Here is an 18732-nt window from a genome sequence, read left to right as displayed (position 1 = left end):
TGCCTTTGTATCTGGTTTAATTGCTACCTGCTCCTTCTTACACATTAGGGACAGGTAGAGGAGCAAGTAGAGGGGCAGTGCTTTTGTCCTCCTGTTCATTCTACCCCGTGCCCACACTTGTCCCTGCCCAGCTTTTTATTTCAAATGGGGATTCTGAAGGTCACCAACAGGCTCAGATTCTGGGAATAGGTTTAAGGGGGCCAAGATGGAGCACTGTGCTGCTGGGAGACACACTCCTAATCTGCTGAACTCTCAATCATCAGTGGGAAGATGGGTTGTTCCTCTTCCATCTCACTAATTTCTCTCCTTTGTTTTTAAATGGAGTCAAGTAGGACTGTCTTAGAAGATGTGGTCTTACACACCTATTGTTTAGATGATTCTCCCTGCATTTTGCTCTTTTAGCTCCCAAGACTCAGTAAAGTCCTTTGTCTCTCCACAGTTATCCCATTTGGGCAGAGGATGGACTGGGGACCCTGCAGTGCCGGGTGGAAGGAAACCACATAGGTTGGTGAAAAGGGGTAAAAATCGTGGGTTTCTGTCATTCCTGCAGCTCCAGAGGATAGTTTCTGTTCTGCCTCCAAAGAATATGGCTCAGGGCTGAGCCCACAAAAGCAGCTTCAAATCAGGGTTTACCAGCCTTCAACACAGCCACTTCTGTGGTTTCTGTCCTCTGCACAGCCTGGGAGAACATGAAGTGAAACCATGGTGTGATGTGGACACTGCTGACAGCAATAGTGTGATTTGGGGTCCTTGCTCAGTTTACTGCTATAATCCTTCTTATCTGTGGTGGACTTTCCCTTTACTGCTTTGTTAGAGGAATAAATTGGGTGATCCCCTGTATTTTCTCTCTGGTAGCAGGTTGGATCCCATTCATTTGTCCTCACTTCCAAGCGTTCTGAAGAAGCTTCTAATTTCTTGTGGAGGCTTTGAGCAGCAAGCTTCTTGTTTGGGGAAGATATTCTGAGTTAAATATATGAAATACACTTTCCTTACTGCTGTAAGGAAGATGAGAATTGGGCCCACGACACCTGGGCAAGGTTTGGTAGGATGCACTTCAATTTTTGCCATAAAGCATGTTATACTTTTCTCTCCTCCAGGGTCCCACAACATCAGCTTCTCAGTGTTTAACAAAGGAAAGTGAGTAAAAGAATCTTTTCTCCCTTTTTCTCTGGTTTTGCATGGGGATACAGATGCCTTGCCGTCCAGATTAAGCAAATGATGTTTTTACTGAATGATGTGTTTCATTGCTTAGAAATGAGGTTTTGTTTTCTTGAGAAAATGATTGTCAGATTGGGAATGAAAAGGGACAATGTTTCTCCCCAGAGTATTTACATTTTGGTGTTTTGATACTTTACCTTCAGCATTCAAAGCATAAGACATGTTATCTTGGAAAAGGGAGAATGGCTTTAAGCTGGAGGAGGGGGGGTTCAAGTTGGATATTGGGAAGAAATTCTTGGCTGTGAGGGTGGTGCCACATGTTAACCAGAGAACCTGTGGCTGCCCCATCCCTGGAATTGTCCAAGGACAGGTTGGAGCAACCTGGTGTAGTGGAATTTGTCCCTGCTCATGGCAAGGGGTCGGAACAAAATGAGATCTTTAAGGTCTCCTCCAACCCAAACCATTTTTTGATCTATTAAACCAAGCTGAATAAAATACTTTCACTTCGCTTTTAATTATTCATCCAAATGGGAAAGAATTTAACCATAAAAGGAGGTGAAAATGGGTTCTTAAAGTGTCAAAACATACTTTACAATGTGTTAGCACTTTATTAAAGTGTTTCAACCGTGTAATGGGATCTCGTGAGTCAATGCCTCAATGTGTTGGTGAAAGGCATTGTTGGATCTTGTAGAAATGTCCCACTGTTCCTCTGGAGAGTGAGTGGCCAGCTCTGCTAAATGAAGGTCTGCTTTAACTTAAATGGTCAAGGATCATTCAGGTATTTTCTCTCTCTTGCAGGTCAGTAGTACACAAAGGTTCCTGGCTCATCAGTGCCAAACAGGAGCTTTTCCTGTATCAAACACATTCAGGTATTACAATGATCCCCCTCACTGCTGCAGTGTCTTCTGGAAGTCCTGGCGTGGTCTAGGAAAGGATTTCTCCCTGTTGCTTTTCCCAGGGGTGCAATCCTGTTGTGTCCTCATCTTGCAGTGCCACTCCCCTGGTATGGGTTTGACTATGCAAAAAGCTGCAGATCAAAAATTTCAAGATAAGCAGATTTATGTGCTAAGATGGGATGTGCTGCCTCTAACATTCCCAGTGACTTAGTGATCCTCTTGGGCAGGGATATGTTTGACTCTGTTTTGAGCAGCCTAACCTAAGAAAGCCAGCCACAGAACAGCAGTATGGCATGGCTTGGGATGATGTTGCTTTATCGTTGTTCCTTTTCCTATCAGATCAGTTGTAGACTTGAGATGTTGCACCTACAGAAACTTCTGCCCTGTAAATAACTCTGTGTTTGATAGGGTTGAGATTTTAGAAATGTAGAACTTGACATAACTTGCACATCAGCAACAAGGAGATGATGTTCAACCACTCCAAGAATTGAGTACTGGGTAAGTGGTGAATGGCAGGTTTACTGCATCATTAGTTTATAAAAGGCTCATTAAAAATAACCTACATGTGACTTTTCCAGCTCTATTGTAGGCAGGAGGCAATGAAATACTGAACATCTGCTTGAGGTTGTGGTCATATGCAAATAGTATTAAAGAATTACATGGACAGATAGTGATGGGACAAGGGGTAATGGGTTTGAACTTGAAAAAGGAGAGATTTAGACTTGATTGTATGAGAAAATTGTTTACTGTGAGGGTGGTGAGGCCCTGGTACAGGTTGCCTAGAGAAACTGTGGCTGCCCCATCCCTGGAAGTGTCCAAGGCCAGGTTGGCCAGGATTTGAAACAACCTGGTGTAGCGGAAGGTGTTCCTGCCCATGACAGGGGGTTGGAATGATCTTTAATGCCCCTTCCAACCCAAACCACTGAAAGACCACTTGGTTCACCTGCAGAGGTCCCCAGCAAGGTCCCATCAAGTTTTTGATATTAAATTCACTGAAATTGATGTAATAAATGCATTAATTCCTTATGGACTGCATCTGAGAATCTTGGTTCAAGAGTTAACAAAAGGTTTTTTTATATAAAAAGCCCCATGTAGCCAATACATGTCTGTGTTTTGTATATTGTTTATAACATACTGCTTGTTTCACCCATAAATTGAAAATACTTTGTAAAGGAGGGCAATTTAATGTCCTTATTTACAATTTGAGGCACATTAAAATTAGATAATTCTGTATGAATTTGTCTACGGAAAGAGCACAAGCAGAAAGATCTGCCAGATATATCCAATAGACTGTACTGTGTTAGCCATTAGTCAATATTGTTAAATCAAAGATTAAGCAACAGATGAATTAACAATGAAAAAGTAGATATAGATCAGCATCCCTCACAGGTTTTTATTAGTCTTTTTTATTTTTTTTTCAGATCTAGACAAGTACAACCAGGTGGTTAAACTAGGACATCTGAGTCCAAAGTGATAAAATGTCATCAAAGAGAAAAATAGTTTTCCAGTGTGGAGGGACATGACTGTAACAGATAAAATCCTGAAAGAATCTCATGGTCGTAAAGTGGACACTGAGATGTCAGATGATTGGAAAGTGTGGTAACATTTAAACCTATGGGCTAAATTGAGAAGTGAGTCAGAAGAGGTCAAAAGGATTAAAACAGTTTTAATTCCATCTTTTTTTTTTTTTTCCTTCAGAGCTCCTCAATAGCACAGGATAGACCAGTTTGCAATCTGAGCATGACAGATGCAATCACTGCTAAGTAACAGCCCAAGCACTGCAGTGTTTCTCCTGTCATGCAGCCAAGTTCTCCGTGTTGTTCATTCCTGGTGTAATCCCAGCAGGTGTCAAATGCCCAGGAAGGATCAGTGAGATGTTGGTTTCATTCACAGGAGCTGCTCTGGCTGGAAACAGTGCAAGTGCACTGCAGGCTTTCATAGAAATAGGGCTGGGGTTAGTTTTCCAATGCTTGTTTTCAGATTCCCCTTTTCCTTCCACTGCAGAGATAACCTCCGTGTTCCCAGCTGGAGGGAGCCTTGGAGGGGGCACCGATCTCACTGTCACGGGGGATTTCTTTGAGGAACCGGTGCAGGTCACTGCTGCAGGTGAGAGAAATGTGAAATACTTGTTTTTTAGTACAGTCATCATGGCCCTGAGCACAAAACCCAAGGAATGTTTAGTGATAACAGTGTGGAAATTGTAGGAATCACCTTCAGGAAGCTCCAGTTATTCTGACTGTGGGTATGAACTGTTCTGCTTGCTGGTAGTACCAGCCCAGGCTTCTAGAGAATTGTTAATCCCATTCAGAAACAAAGTTGAGGTAGGGTATTCTGTCCCTTCCTTCAGCCTTGTGAGACCCCACCCAGAATAGCACATCCAGTTCAGGAGTCCTTAACATAGGAAAGATGTGGACCTCTTGGAGCAGGTTCAGAGGAGGTCACAAAGATGCTCTGAGGGTTGGAGCCCCTCTGCTCTGGAGACAGGCTGGGAGAGCTGGGGGTGTTCACCTGGAGAAGAGAAGGATCCAGGGAGACCTTGGAACCCCTTCCAGTGCCTAAAGGGGCTCCAAGAGAGCTGGAGAGGGACTTGAGACAAAGGCCTGGAGTGGCAGGACAAGGAGAAATGGCTTCCCACTGCCAGAGGACAGGGTTAGATGGGATATTAGGAAGAAATTTTTTTACAATGAGGCTGGTGAGGCCCTGTCACAGGTTACCCAGAGAAGCTGTGGCTGCCCCATCCCTGGAAGTGTTTGAGGCCAGGTTGGATGGGACTTTGAGGAACCTCATCTCATTGAAGATGTCCCTGCCCATGGCAGGAGTTGGACTATACAATCTTTAAAGTTCCTTTCCCACCCAAACAGTTCTGTGATTCTAAGATGGGGTCATGCTGCAGCTCAGCTGTGTTTCCAAGTCTCACACAGTACATTTGTCTCCTTTTCTTTCTCACAGGTGTCCCCTGTAAAGTCAAGCATGTCTCTCCCCAGCAAATCAGATGCACCACTGAGGCTGTAGGCAAGAACAGGAGAATTAGTACCCCCCAGCCAGGTATGGTGTTCAAATAACTGAGGGTCCAAACAAGCAAACACACATGGAATGCAGGACAAAAATCATTTGGTGATGAATGCAATCAAGAAACAGAGCTTTCCAGAACACTGTCTGCTTCAACATTAGACCAGTTTCTTCATGGTTTGATAGGGAAAGGGGCTACAAAATGAGCAAAGGGCTGGAGCATCTCTTCTATGAGGAAAGACTGATGAGAGAGCTGGGGGTGTTCAGCCTGGAGAAGAGAAGACTCTGGGGAGGCCTGAGAGCCCCTTCCAGTGCCTAAAGGGGGATTGTAAGAAAGATGGGGATAAACTTTTAGTAAGGACTGTAGTGATGGGACAGGGAGTGATGGTTTTAAACTAAAAGGGGGTCGATTTAAATTAGTTCTAAGAAAGATATCTTTTACAGTGAGGGTGGTGAGGCCCCGGCACAGGTTGCCCAGAGAAGTGGTGGCCTCATTCCTGGAAAACATTCAAGGCCAGTTTGGATGGAACACTGAGCAACCTGATCTAGTTGGAGATATCCCTGCTCATGGCAGAGAGGTTGGGCTAAAGAACCTTTACTGGTCCCTTCCAACTCAACCCATTCTATGATTCTGTAGCCAGGAAACGCAGGGTGGAGAGCTCAGCCCCCCACGTGTAGACAGGTGATGGTGGGAGGAAGGTCAGACTGGTGAGCAGGGCTGTGGAAAATGAGGGGGAAAAAGTATGGATAATATTTAGCTGAACTAGAGCTGCTGCAGAGGTTTCTGGGGATGCTGCTTGAGTGGAGCACTGCAGTAGAAAATTATTGTGCATAAAATGAGATTTACCTAATTTTAGCTGTGGGTCATCTCAATACCTTTTCCTGCAGGAGTAGACATGGGAGAGCTGGTTGGATGCTCTGCTCTGTGGAGATTTTTGTTATTTCTTGTGGAGGATTTCAAGGTAGAACAAATTCCCTAAAGTGAGATCTGTGTTCTGCCTTAGACTGCAAAATACCCCACAAACAGAGCCAATTTATTATTAAAATTTTCTCTGTGGCCTACCTCCTACACCACTGATTCCAGCATGTGCTCTGGGATTTCTGTTGGCTGCTGCTGAGAGTACTTTTGTTTTAACTTTCTAGGAAACAGAGGGCTTCTCTTTGAAGTCTGGGATGATGCCTCTGATCTGACAGAAGCAGGTCCTGGATACAGATGGCAGTTTGTACCTAATGCCAGCTCCCCAGTAAGGTTCCTGTCTGGGGCAAAGAAGTCCTTCAGGTACTCAGTGATCTTAAAAAGACATGAAGCCATGGCAATCATCTTTAGCAGTGCTAGGTGTAGCAAAAACATCTGACAGCTCTTTACAGCAGAGCCTCACTGCACAGCTCCTGTAAATCAAAGCAAACCCTTTGCTCTGAGGTCCTTTTGAAGCTGAAAACATGCAGTGAAGTGTTTTATTTTTTCCTCCTTTTGCTTTCCCTCAGTATTTCTGCTCTACCTGGCCCAGATATGCTGAAATTACACAAAAGAAATTGCTGTGGAGGTAGAAGGAGCTCCAACTTGAGGCTATTTTGGGTTGGGCATCCAGCCAGATGTGGAGGGACAGATTCTCAGCTGATTTTGGCAGGTGCAGCACACGTGGAGTTAATGGAAATCAAGTGATTTGCCCCAAGCTGTGGAAATATCTAAACTGTGTTGGTGTCATTGCCTCTTCAGATAAACCCTTGAAAAAATGCGCAGTGTGCACGCATTCTCATTTTTTCTTACCATTTCTCTGTTTTTCTTGGTTGATTCTGAGTGCGTTCTTGGCTTTTTCCTGTGTGTTCAAGGTTAAGACTTTGCTTGAGAAGAAATGCACAAAATAGTGACCACCAACAAAAACATACTTAATTTCCCGGAGCTGTTTTTTCTATCTTTTTTGGAAAATTTCGTAAAGAATAAATTACATTTAGTGTGAAATCGAGTCTTTTTGAGGTTCCTTCAGTTTTAAAACATATGGGGTTTTTTTGTTGGTCTCATGGTGTTTCCTCGTTACTCGGTGTACACGTGAAGGTGGGGTGTGAGGATGGGGGTTTTTTTGCTATGTTATGGATGTTCTTTCTTTTGCTTAGTTCCAGGCTTCGTGGATTTTTTGTGGCTCCTCAGACCAATAATTACACCTTCTGGATTCAGGCAGACAGTCAAGCATCTCTCTACTTGAGTTTGTCCCAAGATCCAGAACATAAGGTATTACTCTGAGCAGAGAAAAATGAGATCAGGATGAAAATGGTTTTAATTAAGGTCATAAAAATAGAATTGGCTTGTTTGCCCTTATGAATCTATTGGAGAGTGAAATCTGTGTGATAATATTTGATGTTTTAGATTGGATCTGTCAGTTGTTCAGCTCATAAAAAACTCATGCTTGAGACAATCAACCAGAGTTGTTGATTGTCTTTTCCAGAAGACTTTTTTTTCAGTTCAGCAAATTACAATCACTGACAATCTGCAAATGGACCTGGAGGTTTGCTCTCTGATTTCCTCAATTTACCTCCCTTTTTGATTGTTGAAATATTGCCTTCTGAAAATGCTGATCCTTGCCTTTGGGAAGTTGAGAAGATGCTCTAATGAAGGTGATCTATTTATCTGGGCTATTCTTGAGCCTAGCAACTGAACAGGTCTAGAAGAAATATAAAATACTTTTTATCTATTAAAAAAATTATAGCATTATTGGTCTTAATAATGGTAGCATATTACATAGAAACCTAGAATGATTTGGGTTGGAAGGGACCTTAAAGATTATCTTGTTCCAACTCCCTGTCATGGGCCTGGACAACTTTTGATAGACTAGAGACTCATCCAACCTGGTCTTGAAAAATTCCAGGGATGGGGCAACCACAGCTTCTCTGAGCAACCTGTGCCAGGGCCTCACCACCCTCACAGACAAGAATGTCTTCCTAATATCCAGTATAAATCTACTCTCTTTCAGTTTGGAGCCATTAAATCAGTCAGTGACATTGGAGCAACCTGGTCTACCAGAAGGTGCCCCTGCCCATGGGAGGGGGTTGGAATGAGATGATCTTTTTGGTCCCTTCCAACCCAAACCATTGTGTGACACTGCTTTGGTTGTTCTGCACACAGGTGAGAATTGCTTTTCTCCCTGCTGGCAATTCAGAGTGGTCTGAGAACTGGGTGAAGAATTGGAGTGAACTTTGGCAGCCAAAATCCCAGAAATTTGAGCTGACTGCTGGTTCGAGGTACTACCTGGAAGCACTACATCATGGCAAGACACCCAGCAACGGGATGAGAGTTGGAGTCCAGATACATAATACGTGGCTGAACCCCCACGTGGTGGACAGCTACTACATTGAGAGACATGAAATCCGGGCTCATGCTTTGCATCTTCCAGAAGTGCAGGTCAGTGCTGCTTTCTTGACCCTGGGAGCTGGACTAGCCCTGAGCCAAATGACCTGGATGGCAGCAAATCCTAATTGTAAAGTCTGTGCTGATGCTTGATGTGAAAGTGTGTTCCCAGCTTGTTTTTAACCTCCTGAGACAACTGATGAGAGGAGCATCATGAACTGCAATTGTTCAGGGTTTTTACACACGTTGGTGTACATTTCTTTACATGTTGGTGGGTGTATGTAAACCCTCAGCAATGAGGGAAGAGTTTCCTGGTGGCTAAACCCCACAGCTGCAGCTCAGGAGCTTTAGGGACTGTTTGTGGCTGTCAGTGTGCCTGCACAGGTCATGTACCCCTTGTGATCCTGATAATTTAAGAATTTAGATTTAGAATTTAGGTTTGTGTCAGCAGAGACCATGGAGGACAAGAACAGTTTCAGAGTAGCTGAAGTGTCTCTTGGAAGGAATTTTTGTTTTACATATGCTTAAAAATGCAAAATACGTGCCATGTAATCCTCCTCGGTAGAAGAAGCCAGGTTTGAAACGTGTCTCATGAAGTTTGTGTCTCTTTCCATTTATTTGTTTGCTTCTTTTCTTGCCAGATGTTGACGGTGTCTGGTACAGGGTGTTTCAGTATCTCCTGGAACAACACACTGCACAAAATGATCCCCACAAATGCTACAGCTCACCAGGTAGGTGCCATTAAACACACATATTTGGTCCTCTGCTGGGGAGGAACCAATGGACATCTGGTACTTGACAGCATTTAAGTGTTTGGCCCCGAAGCTGAGATAAATTTTACATGATGTAGGGGTGATTTTTGTTACTGAGAATGTCTCACGGTGAGATTTTTTGGGGGGTTTGAGTCCCAGGTTTATTCTAAGCATATCACATCATCCAGATACCTTGGAATTCCCTTGAACCAGACTCTTGGACTTCTCTAAAGTCAGGTGTGTAGAGTATGGCTCTGGTTTCAGACAGAATCTCCCATTGTCTCTTGATGTAGTCAGTGCTATAACAACCCTGGGTGATAACTCCATGATAGTCATTAGGTTGTGGACACCTCACATCTGAAAGATGCCAGACATGGGAGTTTACACTCTGTTGAGCTGAATTTTATTCTTTTATTATTTTATATTTTTATTCTTTTAATATTTGACTGCCTGCTCATTCAGAGCTGCTGTGCCACCAGTCCCTTGTTAATGAAAAATGGAGTGATGACGTGTATGTTGAGGCTCTCTGACGACATGATCCAGAAACCATTGGACTGTGACTGCTTTTCACTTTCTTAATTTTTTTTTAAGGTGCAAAGAGCAATAGAGGAACTCCTTTCAGTAGGATGTGAGACTGAGCCAGCTTCTGCTAAAATCCTTTTCCACGATGGTTTTGAGAAAGGAGGTAGTGATCTTTTATGTCAATCATGCAGTATTTACTGTGAGAGCTGATTTCCTTCATGAAATAAATGTACTTGAAACTTTGAGTGAGAGTAAATTTACACTTTTAAGGAGTATAAGTATATACATTTATATTTCTCAGCTATTCATTATTTGTATGTATTCTCATCGGGGAGTTTATGGAACTAGCATTAAAAACAACGTGATCAATATAACAATCACAGTCACAGAAGCCCTGAGTTGGAAGGAACCCACAAGGATCATTGAGTCCAACTCCCAGCCCTGCACAGGACAACCCCAAGAATCACATCATGTGCCTGAGAGTGTTGTCCAAACCCTTCTTGAATTCTGGCAGGAGAATACTTAGAGTAGGACTGTTTGCCAATTTTTGGATACCCACTTTCTGTATTTCCATGAATCTCTTGACTGGCCTGGTGTCTTCTGAATCACCTTCAAACATCCCCTCTCCTCTTGTTTCTTTTATCTGTCAGATATGAAGAACATCATCACCACAGGACACATTGTCAGTGGAATGGAGCCTTTCTGTGGGAGGTTCAGTGTTCACAGACCAAGCCAGCTGGTGAAAACCTCCCCATCCACACTACCAAGATACGACCTTACTGAATATACACATGTAAGTGGCTGCTCTTAATGAGTAGGTTGCACTGGGGACTGAATGCTCAGAGCCCAATCAGCAACTTAAAATCATGTGACCTGCTTAGAATCCCACCAAATCTACAAAGAATCGTGTCTTTGGACTGTGCTGGTGGACAGAGTGGGTGATTTGAGATTCCCAAGATGTTGATATTGTTTAACACATCTGGCTGCTCTCTGCTCCTGGGGATGCAACCCCTGATGATGGAAAGGAAAGAGTGGGATGGTGCTGGGGAAAGATGGGAAAAGTAGGAGTGACCACTTCTTGACAAAAGGAAAAAAACCTTGTTATCTGAGGCCCACTATCACTCACTTTTCTATTAATCTTCTACTTTTAACATAAATGAGGGCTTGGTTTCAACTCTGTTGCCCTTTCTTTACCACCTGGGGGAAGGCAAATAGCCTGGACCTGAACACTTCCAGGGATGGGACACCCATGTCTTCTTTGGGCAACCTGTGCCAGAGCCTCACTACCTTCACAGAGAAGAAATTCTTCCTAATATCCAATCTAAATCTATTCTCTTTCATTTTGAAGCCATTCCCTTTTGCCCTGTCACTCCACACTCTTGTCTGAAGTCCCTCTCCAGCTCATCTTGGAGACTCTTTAGGCACTGGAAGGGGTTCTAAGGTCTCCCTGGAGTCTTTTCTGCTCCAGGCTGAACAACCCAAAGTTAAACTGGATTTGAAACAGAATACACATACATCACATATATAAATTATGTATAAATTACCTGTGGTTTGATTTGTGAAAATTTTATTCCCTCATTTTTGCAGGTGTGTTTTGCTCACAAAGGCCATATGAGTAACATCCTTCTTATCTCTGTGTCCTACACTAATGTCTCATCATGTTCAGTGAAGAACTTCACCTGCCTATGGGATTTCAATCACACTGACTCTAAAAGGTATCCAGACAGTCGTGGTTTCCAGAGATTACACTTTCCATAGTAAGGAGCTGCAGTGGGAAAATGGAGGGAAGTTCTCATCTGTACAGGAACAAATTGTCAGCAGGGGTAAGCTGACATGTGCTCTTACCTGCAGAGGCACCCCTGGAATGTGACTCTACTTTCTGAGGATTTACTGAGTGAAGTTCCATGTTCCTTGTCACATGCAGTATCTCACCTCAATAATGCACAGATGAAGAGTTTGCTCTGTTTGTGGTAGACACACCAGATAATTTCTGAGGACAATAGCTTCCCAGTTTCTTTAACCTCAGACAGTGGATTTTCTGCAGTGAAACAGGGAGATGAATTGTGTTTTTTTCCCTGTCAGGAACCTCATGAGATCACTGGTACAGAATGTTTTGGAAATTGGTGTAGTCATTGATTTTCTTTATTCACTTCAGATTCCATGGCTAGAAAACATTTGGTAGTAGATGTAAAGTTTGGGGCAGACACACTTAAAAACCCCAGGAGTGTCAGAAGAACTAGATGGAGAGAACTGGGAGCCCTAAGCAATGGTCTGATATTCTCAAGGGTGCCAATTCTGGATTGACCCCCATCAAGGTCACTGATGCTATCATAGTATTTTGCCAAAAATAGAGCAGACAGTCATTCCCACATTCCACTCTTGTGATGCAAAAAAGGACCCATAAGCAGAGACCTGTGAGGGTGGTGAGGCACTGGAACAAAGAAGCTGTGGATGCTCCATTCCTGGAAATGTTCAAGGCCAAGTTGGATGGGGCTTGGAGCAACCTGTTCTAGTGGAAGGTATCCCTGCCTATGGCAGAGAGTTGGAATGAGGTGGTCTTTAAGGCTCCTTTCAGCCCAAACCATTCTGTGATTCTGTGGTTTAAAACCTTGTTTCTCACTATGGGGAACTCATCAAAGACACGTAAAGAGTGATCACAAGGTATTCAGTAAGTGACTTCTGTATGAGTAAATAACAGTGGTAACAACAGTAGTACCTGCTGTTACCTGGAAGCTTCACAATGACCTCACATTCAGTTATTGCCACAACCTTGGTGTCTTCCAGATGGACATTTACCTGCACTGACCTCTGGAAGAGGTGTGTGAATCGCTCCACGCTTGTCCAGGACCTCCCTTCCAATTCCCCTGTGTTTGTGCATCAGATAGACTTGCAAAAGGAAACATCTGGGTCATTTTACCTTGATGAAGTCATCATTGCTGACAGAACTGTGACTGGTAAAGGAATCTATTTCTCTTCACCCCCTCCCGGGATATTCCATTAAAATACATAATGATAAAGCTGGATGAAGCTTTTTCAAAGAGAGATTTCACAACAGGCACAAAAATAATTTTGTTTTCTTATAATATTAAACTTTTTTTTCTTTTGTGACAGCAGTCAAGAAGGAATTGACAAATATCAATATTCTTGGTTTATTTGAAAATGTGTTTTACGAATGGCACAGGTTGCCCAGGGCAGTGGTGGAGTCACCACCCGGGAGGGATTTAAAAGATGTGTAGATGTGGCACTTGGGGACATGGTTTAGTGGTGGGCTTGGCAGTGCTGGGGAAACAATGGGACAGTGATCTTAGGGGGCTTTTCCAGCCTAAATGATTTTGTGATTCTATGAAATGTAACTCAACAAAACAAAAGAAAAAAACCTCAAGAAGATGTGATCCCAGCTATGAAATGACAATAACCTGGGAATAGTCACAGCTGCTCTCCTTGCTCTAATGAATGTTTGTGATCTTCTTCCAGTTTCTCAGAGAGATCCGAAACCCCCTCAGCCAGGTGGGAGGATAATTGAATCAGTATCTGTGGTGGGGTCTCCTCCAACTTACAATGTGTCCTGGGTGGTGTCTGGCTGTGGTCCAAGTCTGCCCCTTCTCTCTCCAAGGTAGGGACAGTGAGTAGACCATCTCAATACCCTCAAATACCTCTAGCACTTCCCCCAACATGTCTGGAGCTGGTTGTCATTTGGATTCAGCCTCTGAAAAAGAGGTTCTTAAGATGTTTCAGCTGACCTGTGGTGTAAGATGTACACGGGTCACCAAGGTATGGTGTAGGACTAGAAGGAGACCTAAGCCCTTCTGGAACAGTGGATGAAGGTCAGAAAGACACACTCCCAAACACCTTTAATGACATCAGGCAATGAAAGCCCACCTTGTATGTCCTTGTTTACTGAGATGGTTTCTATTCCTCTGAGCAATGAAAGAGGAATTGGAGCTATAGGCAAACTAGATCAGATAGTGAAACATTAAAGAACTGTACTGGCAGAAAATAGGTCCTGTAAAGTTGGATTGTATCCAGCTGAGTCAACAAGGACCTGATGGGAATGGAGCCAGGCAAGGGAGAAGCTGGAGTTATGCAGCCTGTCCTCTGCAGAGCCAGCTGTTACCTTGGCTCAGCTTCTCTGCTCAAACTGACTTGCCCAGTGATCCACAGGAAACCTCTTCTCAGAAAAAGATGAACCTCAGCCAGCTGTCAATTAATTTGGTTTCTTACCTTGTGGTCTGTCTTCTTCCAAGCAAATTCAAAGCAGTGTGTCATTGGTTTTAAGTGCTCCAAAGACAGCTGGATTTTTGTTTAAGAGGTGGCTAAGTTCTGAAAATAGTTAGGTCTGGACCCAGAGCAGCCAGGTTCTTGCATTTCCTGATGAAATCCAAGGCTTTGGTGAATTCACCTGTTGGATTTCAGAGATATAGGCAGAGTCAGCACAAAGGAAAACTGGTACAATCCAGTTTATGCCTCAGGTTTCCCAATATAAGAGCTGCAAAGACCAAGTCTAAAAAGTTGTTTGGTGTAACAGTTAAACCCCAGTTCAGGCCCAGCTGTTTTGTAGAAGTCAGCTTAGGTAGCACATCATAGAAGGATTTCTTATGTGAAAATCTCTCCTTTAAAATCGCATTTAATTGCCTGTGTCAAACGTAGAATTTTGACATTAACCAGCAACAATAAAGGCAAGGGTAAGAATACAGGGGGATTTTTGTGATGTTTGATTTGTGTAGCCAGAGGTATAACTAACAGAAAGAGAGGAAATCTTTACTCCTATATGGAGTATTTAAGAAGACTGACATTGGAATGCTGCATACAACACTGATGACCACACTTTTAAAATAAAATTAGAAAAATTTGGAAAAAAATGCTGTGCACATCATTATGGAGCTGCAGAAAATGGAGAAAAAAATTTAAGAAGCTCAACCTGTTCAGCTTATAAAAAGAGGATTAAGAGATGGATTGGTCACATTACCTCTCACCAGGGGAAAAAAAAAGGTGTTTGGCACTAGTGGGATTTTCCATCTCACTGAGGGAAGATAACAGACTAAGCAGAGAAGTAGAGACTGCTGAAGCCAGGAATACTGAGAACAGGAATCAGCTCATGCTTTAAAAGCAGGTGGGCTGTGAACTGTCTTTGGACATCTTCAAAACAAACCTGGGTCTTTCTTTTCACTGAACATGGGCTGTGATTTATTCTAATGCAACTCCTATTCCTGTCGGAGCAGCAATATTAGCTAAAATCTGATGTACCAACTGTACAAAATGCTCAGTGTCTGTATTCTCAAAATTTGCTCTGCAAAAGCCAGCTGTCATCCAGACACTGAGCCACACGGTGGCATCGTTGTACCACAGAGAGTCTCCTTCTCCTCTGAAAAAGGAGAAATTTCGTGCCGAAGGAGAAAGTATTTTAATTTTTAGAAGTTGGACCTTGGGTGGACTTGAATTACTCTAACATAGATATGGTGTTCGGGGACATGGTTTACTCCTGGGCCTGGCAATGCTGGGTTAACAATTGGACTAGATGGTCTAGGGGGTATTTTCCAGCCTTAATGATTCTATAATATGAAATATCACTGTAATTCAGGGGAGTTAAGATTTTGATGGACTCGAGGATATTGCAGGGTGAAGTAGGAAAGCTTTGATTTTGTAGATGCTGTCCTAGCTGCACTGAGCTGGTCCTTTAGAAACACTGCTGGGGTAGGACTTGCTTGTGTTTGATGGTGTATAAATTTCTTCTATCATAATTTAAAAAGGTCACTTTCCACAATTTTCTGTCCTGTGCATTGCCTACATAATGTATATATGAGCTGGGAATATCCAATTTTGTTTGAGCTCCGGATACGTTCCCCTTAGACCCTTCAGGAGTGTTGTTCCCATAGGGGTCTCTTGGCTGTTGGGTGACACGGGGGTGACAGGAGTGGGGGTCTCAACTGCTGATGCCTTCACGTGAACCCTCTCTGTCCCACAGAGGTGCAATGCTTGGAGAGGGCTCTAAGGAGTATGGATACCTCTATGTCTCCACGGAGGATGTGAGAGTCAGCCTCACCATCCAGAGACTGCAGGAGTCATCCCCACCTCTTGGAGGGACCTTCCACATCTACTTGGCCAACACAATGATACCAGGTAAGAGAAGATGCAGGTACACCTGGATTTCCTTAGCAGGAAGCCAAGTGAAGAAGTAGCTGCCAGAGAAGCTGTGGCTGCCCCAACCGTGGAAGTGTTCAAGGCCAGGTTGGACAGGGATTGGAGCAACCTGGGATAGTGGAAGGTGTCCCTCAGTGGGGTTGGAACAAGATGATCTTTAAAGTCCCTTCCAACCCAAACCACTCTGTGATTCTATGAAAAGACAATATTGAACCTTGGACACGCTCAGGGCACAGACTGGCAGGTTAAACTCCTCATGAAATTTGCCAGATCTTTGATGTCCTTCAAGACAGGGGTTTAAAATTATAGACAGGACAATATTCCTAGATGAGTTTCTTCCAAAATGCATACAGTCAATATGAAATATCTGCCTTTATGTTAAAGAACTTTGGATCAGATCCCAAAGTTTGCACCCTAAGGTTTCATTATGCTGCTATTTCTCCAGCATGTGTACTTCTGGTGGTCATGTATGATAAGAGCTGTGCAAGTTACCAGGTAATTCCTTTTTTTCCAGGATTTTCAGGATCAGTAATTGGCTTGCAGATGACACAAAAGTTTTTGTACAAGTTTTGTGCTTGGCCTGAACTAGTCACCCTTTAGATGTGCCAGGTTTCCTTGTGTTTGATTTAAACAATCAGAGGTTTAAAATGAAAGGGAGCAGATTAATCTGAGCAAGGCCAATGATAAAGTTCTTGACTGAGGAATTGGTGACTCAGTTATAAAGTCAAATAACGAAAGAGGAAAATGCAGCCTTAGAATATTTATGAAATAACTCTTTCCTTCGTGTTATTACTTAAGATTTTCCTGTTTTAACTGAAGACTGTCTCAGCACTGTTCTGTTTTGAACATAATCTTTTAAAAATGTACTCCATGCCTCTTGCTCTGTTCCTAGGTCTTGTTCTTTCCCCTCTTTCTCATTAATTGGTTTAGAGAGATTTATTGTATCTGCAACTTTGAATGGCTATGGGGATTTATGTCAAAAGAGATAAAACATCATTTGCATTTATTTAGGATTGGACTCTTAAGAGGTAGAGTTGACAGGCTGACTCCACATCCATTTCATATAGAAGGTTTCTGACCTTTCTATTTTGAAGGAAAATTACTTATACAATTAAATTTCATGTGTCCATGTTATGTAAAAGTACTAAAATTTCTGATGCCCGCAACTGGAGAGGCTTCTGTAGTTTTCTAGATCTTCAGACTAGATATAAAGAAGAAATTTTTTATGATGAGGGTGGTGAGGCCCTGGCACAGGTTACCAGAGAGGTGGTGGATACCCTGTCTCTGGAAACATTCAAGGCCAGGTTGGATGGGGTTTTGAGCAACTTGGTCTAGGGTTCATTGCAGGGGGGTTGGATTAGATGACCTTTAAGGTCCTTTCCAACCCAAACCAATGTTTCAACTCTATAATTCTATGATCTTTTGGCATTTAGGGTCCAATAAGTTTCTGCTGCTTTTTTGGCAGTTGCAGAGGTTTGAACCACAACAGCCTTGCATTAAAGATTAAACACCTTTCTTTTCTAGGAGCAGACAGGTGTGCTCTCCCAGGGGTGATGGTATTCACTGCTTTCTGATGTCTCTTGCAGATGTTTCAGTGCAAATCTCCTCCCACCACCTTCGCAAGCTTTTGCAGGACAATGTAGACAACTCCACAGCTCCCTACTTCAACACCAGTGACTTCATCGTGACCAAGGACTTGAACTCGTGCTATGAAAAAGTCTGGACTCTGACTTGGAAAAAAACAACTGGGGACTTGCCCAATGTTCTCCGCGTACAGTAGTTTCTTTTACTAACCCCCACTTTGAACCCTGTTCAATGTTCTTTGGCCTTGGATGATTCACTCACCCAGTGGTTGTTTTTATGAAGACACCTCTGGGAACTTAGGCAATCTTCCTGTTTGGAAGAGCAAATTCCAGATTAGATGATTAAAAAAACAGTTGCAGAGAAAGAAATGGCATCTTCAGAGTCTGTGCTTCAAAACAAGGAGGAAAGAGTGTAATTTCCAGGCTTTGTTGCAGTTCTGCATGATAAAGGGTCTGCTATTCTGAAATGAAATCAATTACTGAAACATTAATGTTTCAGTACAGTGACTGGAGCTCATCACAGATTTGTGGCATCATTTATTGGCCAAGGTCTTTTTCTGAGAACTATTCTATATGGGTTCATGTTTGGTTCCCATAAGTCTCAGGTGAAGGTTCAGTTTACACTCTCCCATCCCAAGATTTGTCATGTTAGTTTTGCTTCAAGTAAAAGGGCTTTTTTGAATAAGGACTCAGACTGAGCTGCTTCCTCTCCCAAAAGAAAAAAACTATTTCTTTATATATTGAGTTTCTAAAAGTGTCAAATTATTTTCAACAAATCAATGACTTCCCATACTTAAGACATGACCTGGAAGGTGAAAAAGGTTTGAGTTACATATTCAGCTATAGCACGGGTACATCTTTAAGAAACTCTTTCCATGTTTAATTCCAAATGATATTATTAAGTATTAGAAGTTTATTTGCAAATCTGGCTCCTCAATTTACAGTCTCTTTGTCTGCAAGGCGAAGGTGGGAACAGAGAGAAGTCTTGAACAATGAAGATTTAGACCTGGAGATTTGATTCATGGACAAAGCTTGAGAAGAAGTTTCTAGGAGTTATTTGCCACCTTATAAAGATTCTATTTTAACTGAAAATTACAAGACAGAAAAGGATGAGAAACTTAAATTCCTTGTTCTTTGCCAGGTCTCTGCCAAAACCCTCACTGGTCTGAAGGCAGCTGTTTCTACTCGTGTGGTTTATGATGGGGGTGTGTTTATTGGACCCATATTTGGGGACATACTTGCTACCCCCAATAACAAAACACAGGTGAGTTGATGTGCTGTCACAATTCCTACTTATTCACCTGGGTTGTGTAGATCCAGGAGTCTCACAGGTG

At 42.8% G+C, this 18732-nt stretch overlaps 1 protein-coding gene across 9 annotated transcripts in view; it reads left to right on the top strand.

The window, feature by feature from the left end:
* The window catches only part of PKHD1 (PKHD1 ciliary IPT domain containing fibrocystin/polyductin), a 258573-nt gene that overhangs the window by 14621 nt on the left and 225220 nt on the right, over window positions 1-18732 (top strand). For 7 of the 9 annotated variants that reach the window (XR_004356231.1, XR_004356232.1, XM_032683659.1 and 4 more), the window contains 17 exons: window positions 440-504; window positions 1098-1137; window positions 1957-2027; window positions 4059-4160; window positions 5004-5099; window positions 6207-6342; window positions 7176-7290; window positions 8182-8457; window positions 9045-9134; window positions 9747-9840; window positions 10328-10470; window positions 11265-11392; window positions 12462-12631; window positions 13152-13290; window positions 15640-15794; window positions 17402-17586; window positions 18540-18662. Coding sequence is in view for 7 of the 9 variants with exons in the window: in XM_032683659.1 (XP_032539550.1) it covers window positions 440-504; window positions 1098-1137; window positions 1957-2027; window positions 4059-4160; window positions 5004-5099; window positions 6207-6342; window positions 7176-7290; window positions 8182-8457; window positions 9045-9134; window positions 9747-9840; window positions 10328-10470; window positions 11265-11392; window positions 12462-12631; window positions 13152-13290; window positions 15640-15794; window positions 17402-17586; window positions 18540-18662 (2128 nt within the window). In the remaining 2 variants the exon portion in view is untranslated. Of the gene's footprint in view, window positions 1-439; window positions 505-1097; window positions 1138-1956; window positions 2028-3537; window positions 3649-3752; window positions 4161-5003; window positions 5100-6206; window positions 6343-7175; window positions 7291-8181; window positions 8458-9044; window positions 9135-9746; window positions 9841-10327; window positions 10471-11264; window positions 11393-12461; window positions 12632-13151; window positions 13291-14242; window positions 14360-15639; window positions 15795-17401; window positions 17587-18539; window positions 18663-18732 lie in introns of those variants that run through there. The other 2 variants (XM_032683662.1, XM_032683664.1) reach the window with 2 other exon arrangements.

This window comes from Chiroxiphia lanceolata, chromosome 3, assembly GCF_009829145.1.
Source record: "Chiroxiphia lanceolata isolate bChiLan1 chromosome 3, bChiLan1.pri, whole genome shotgun sequence".
In the NCBI taxonomy this organism is placed as follows: Eukaryota; Metazoa; Chordata; class Aves; order Passeriformes; family Pipridae; genus Chiroxiphia; species Chiroxiphia lanceolata.
This window is presented reverse-complemented; position numbering and strand designations above follow the sequence as displayed.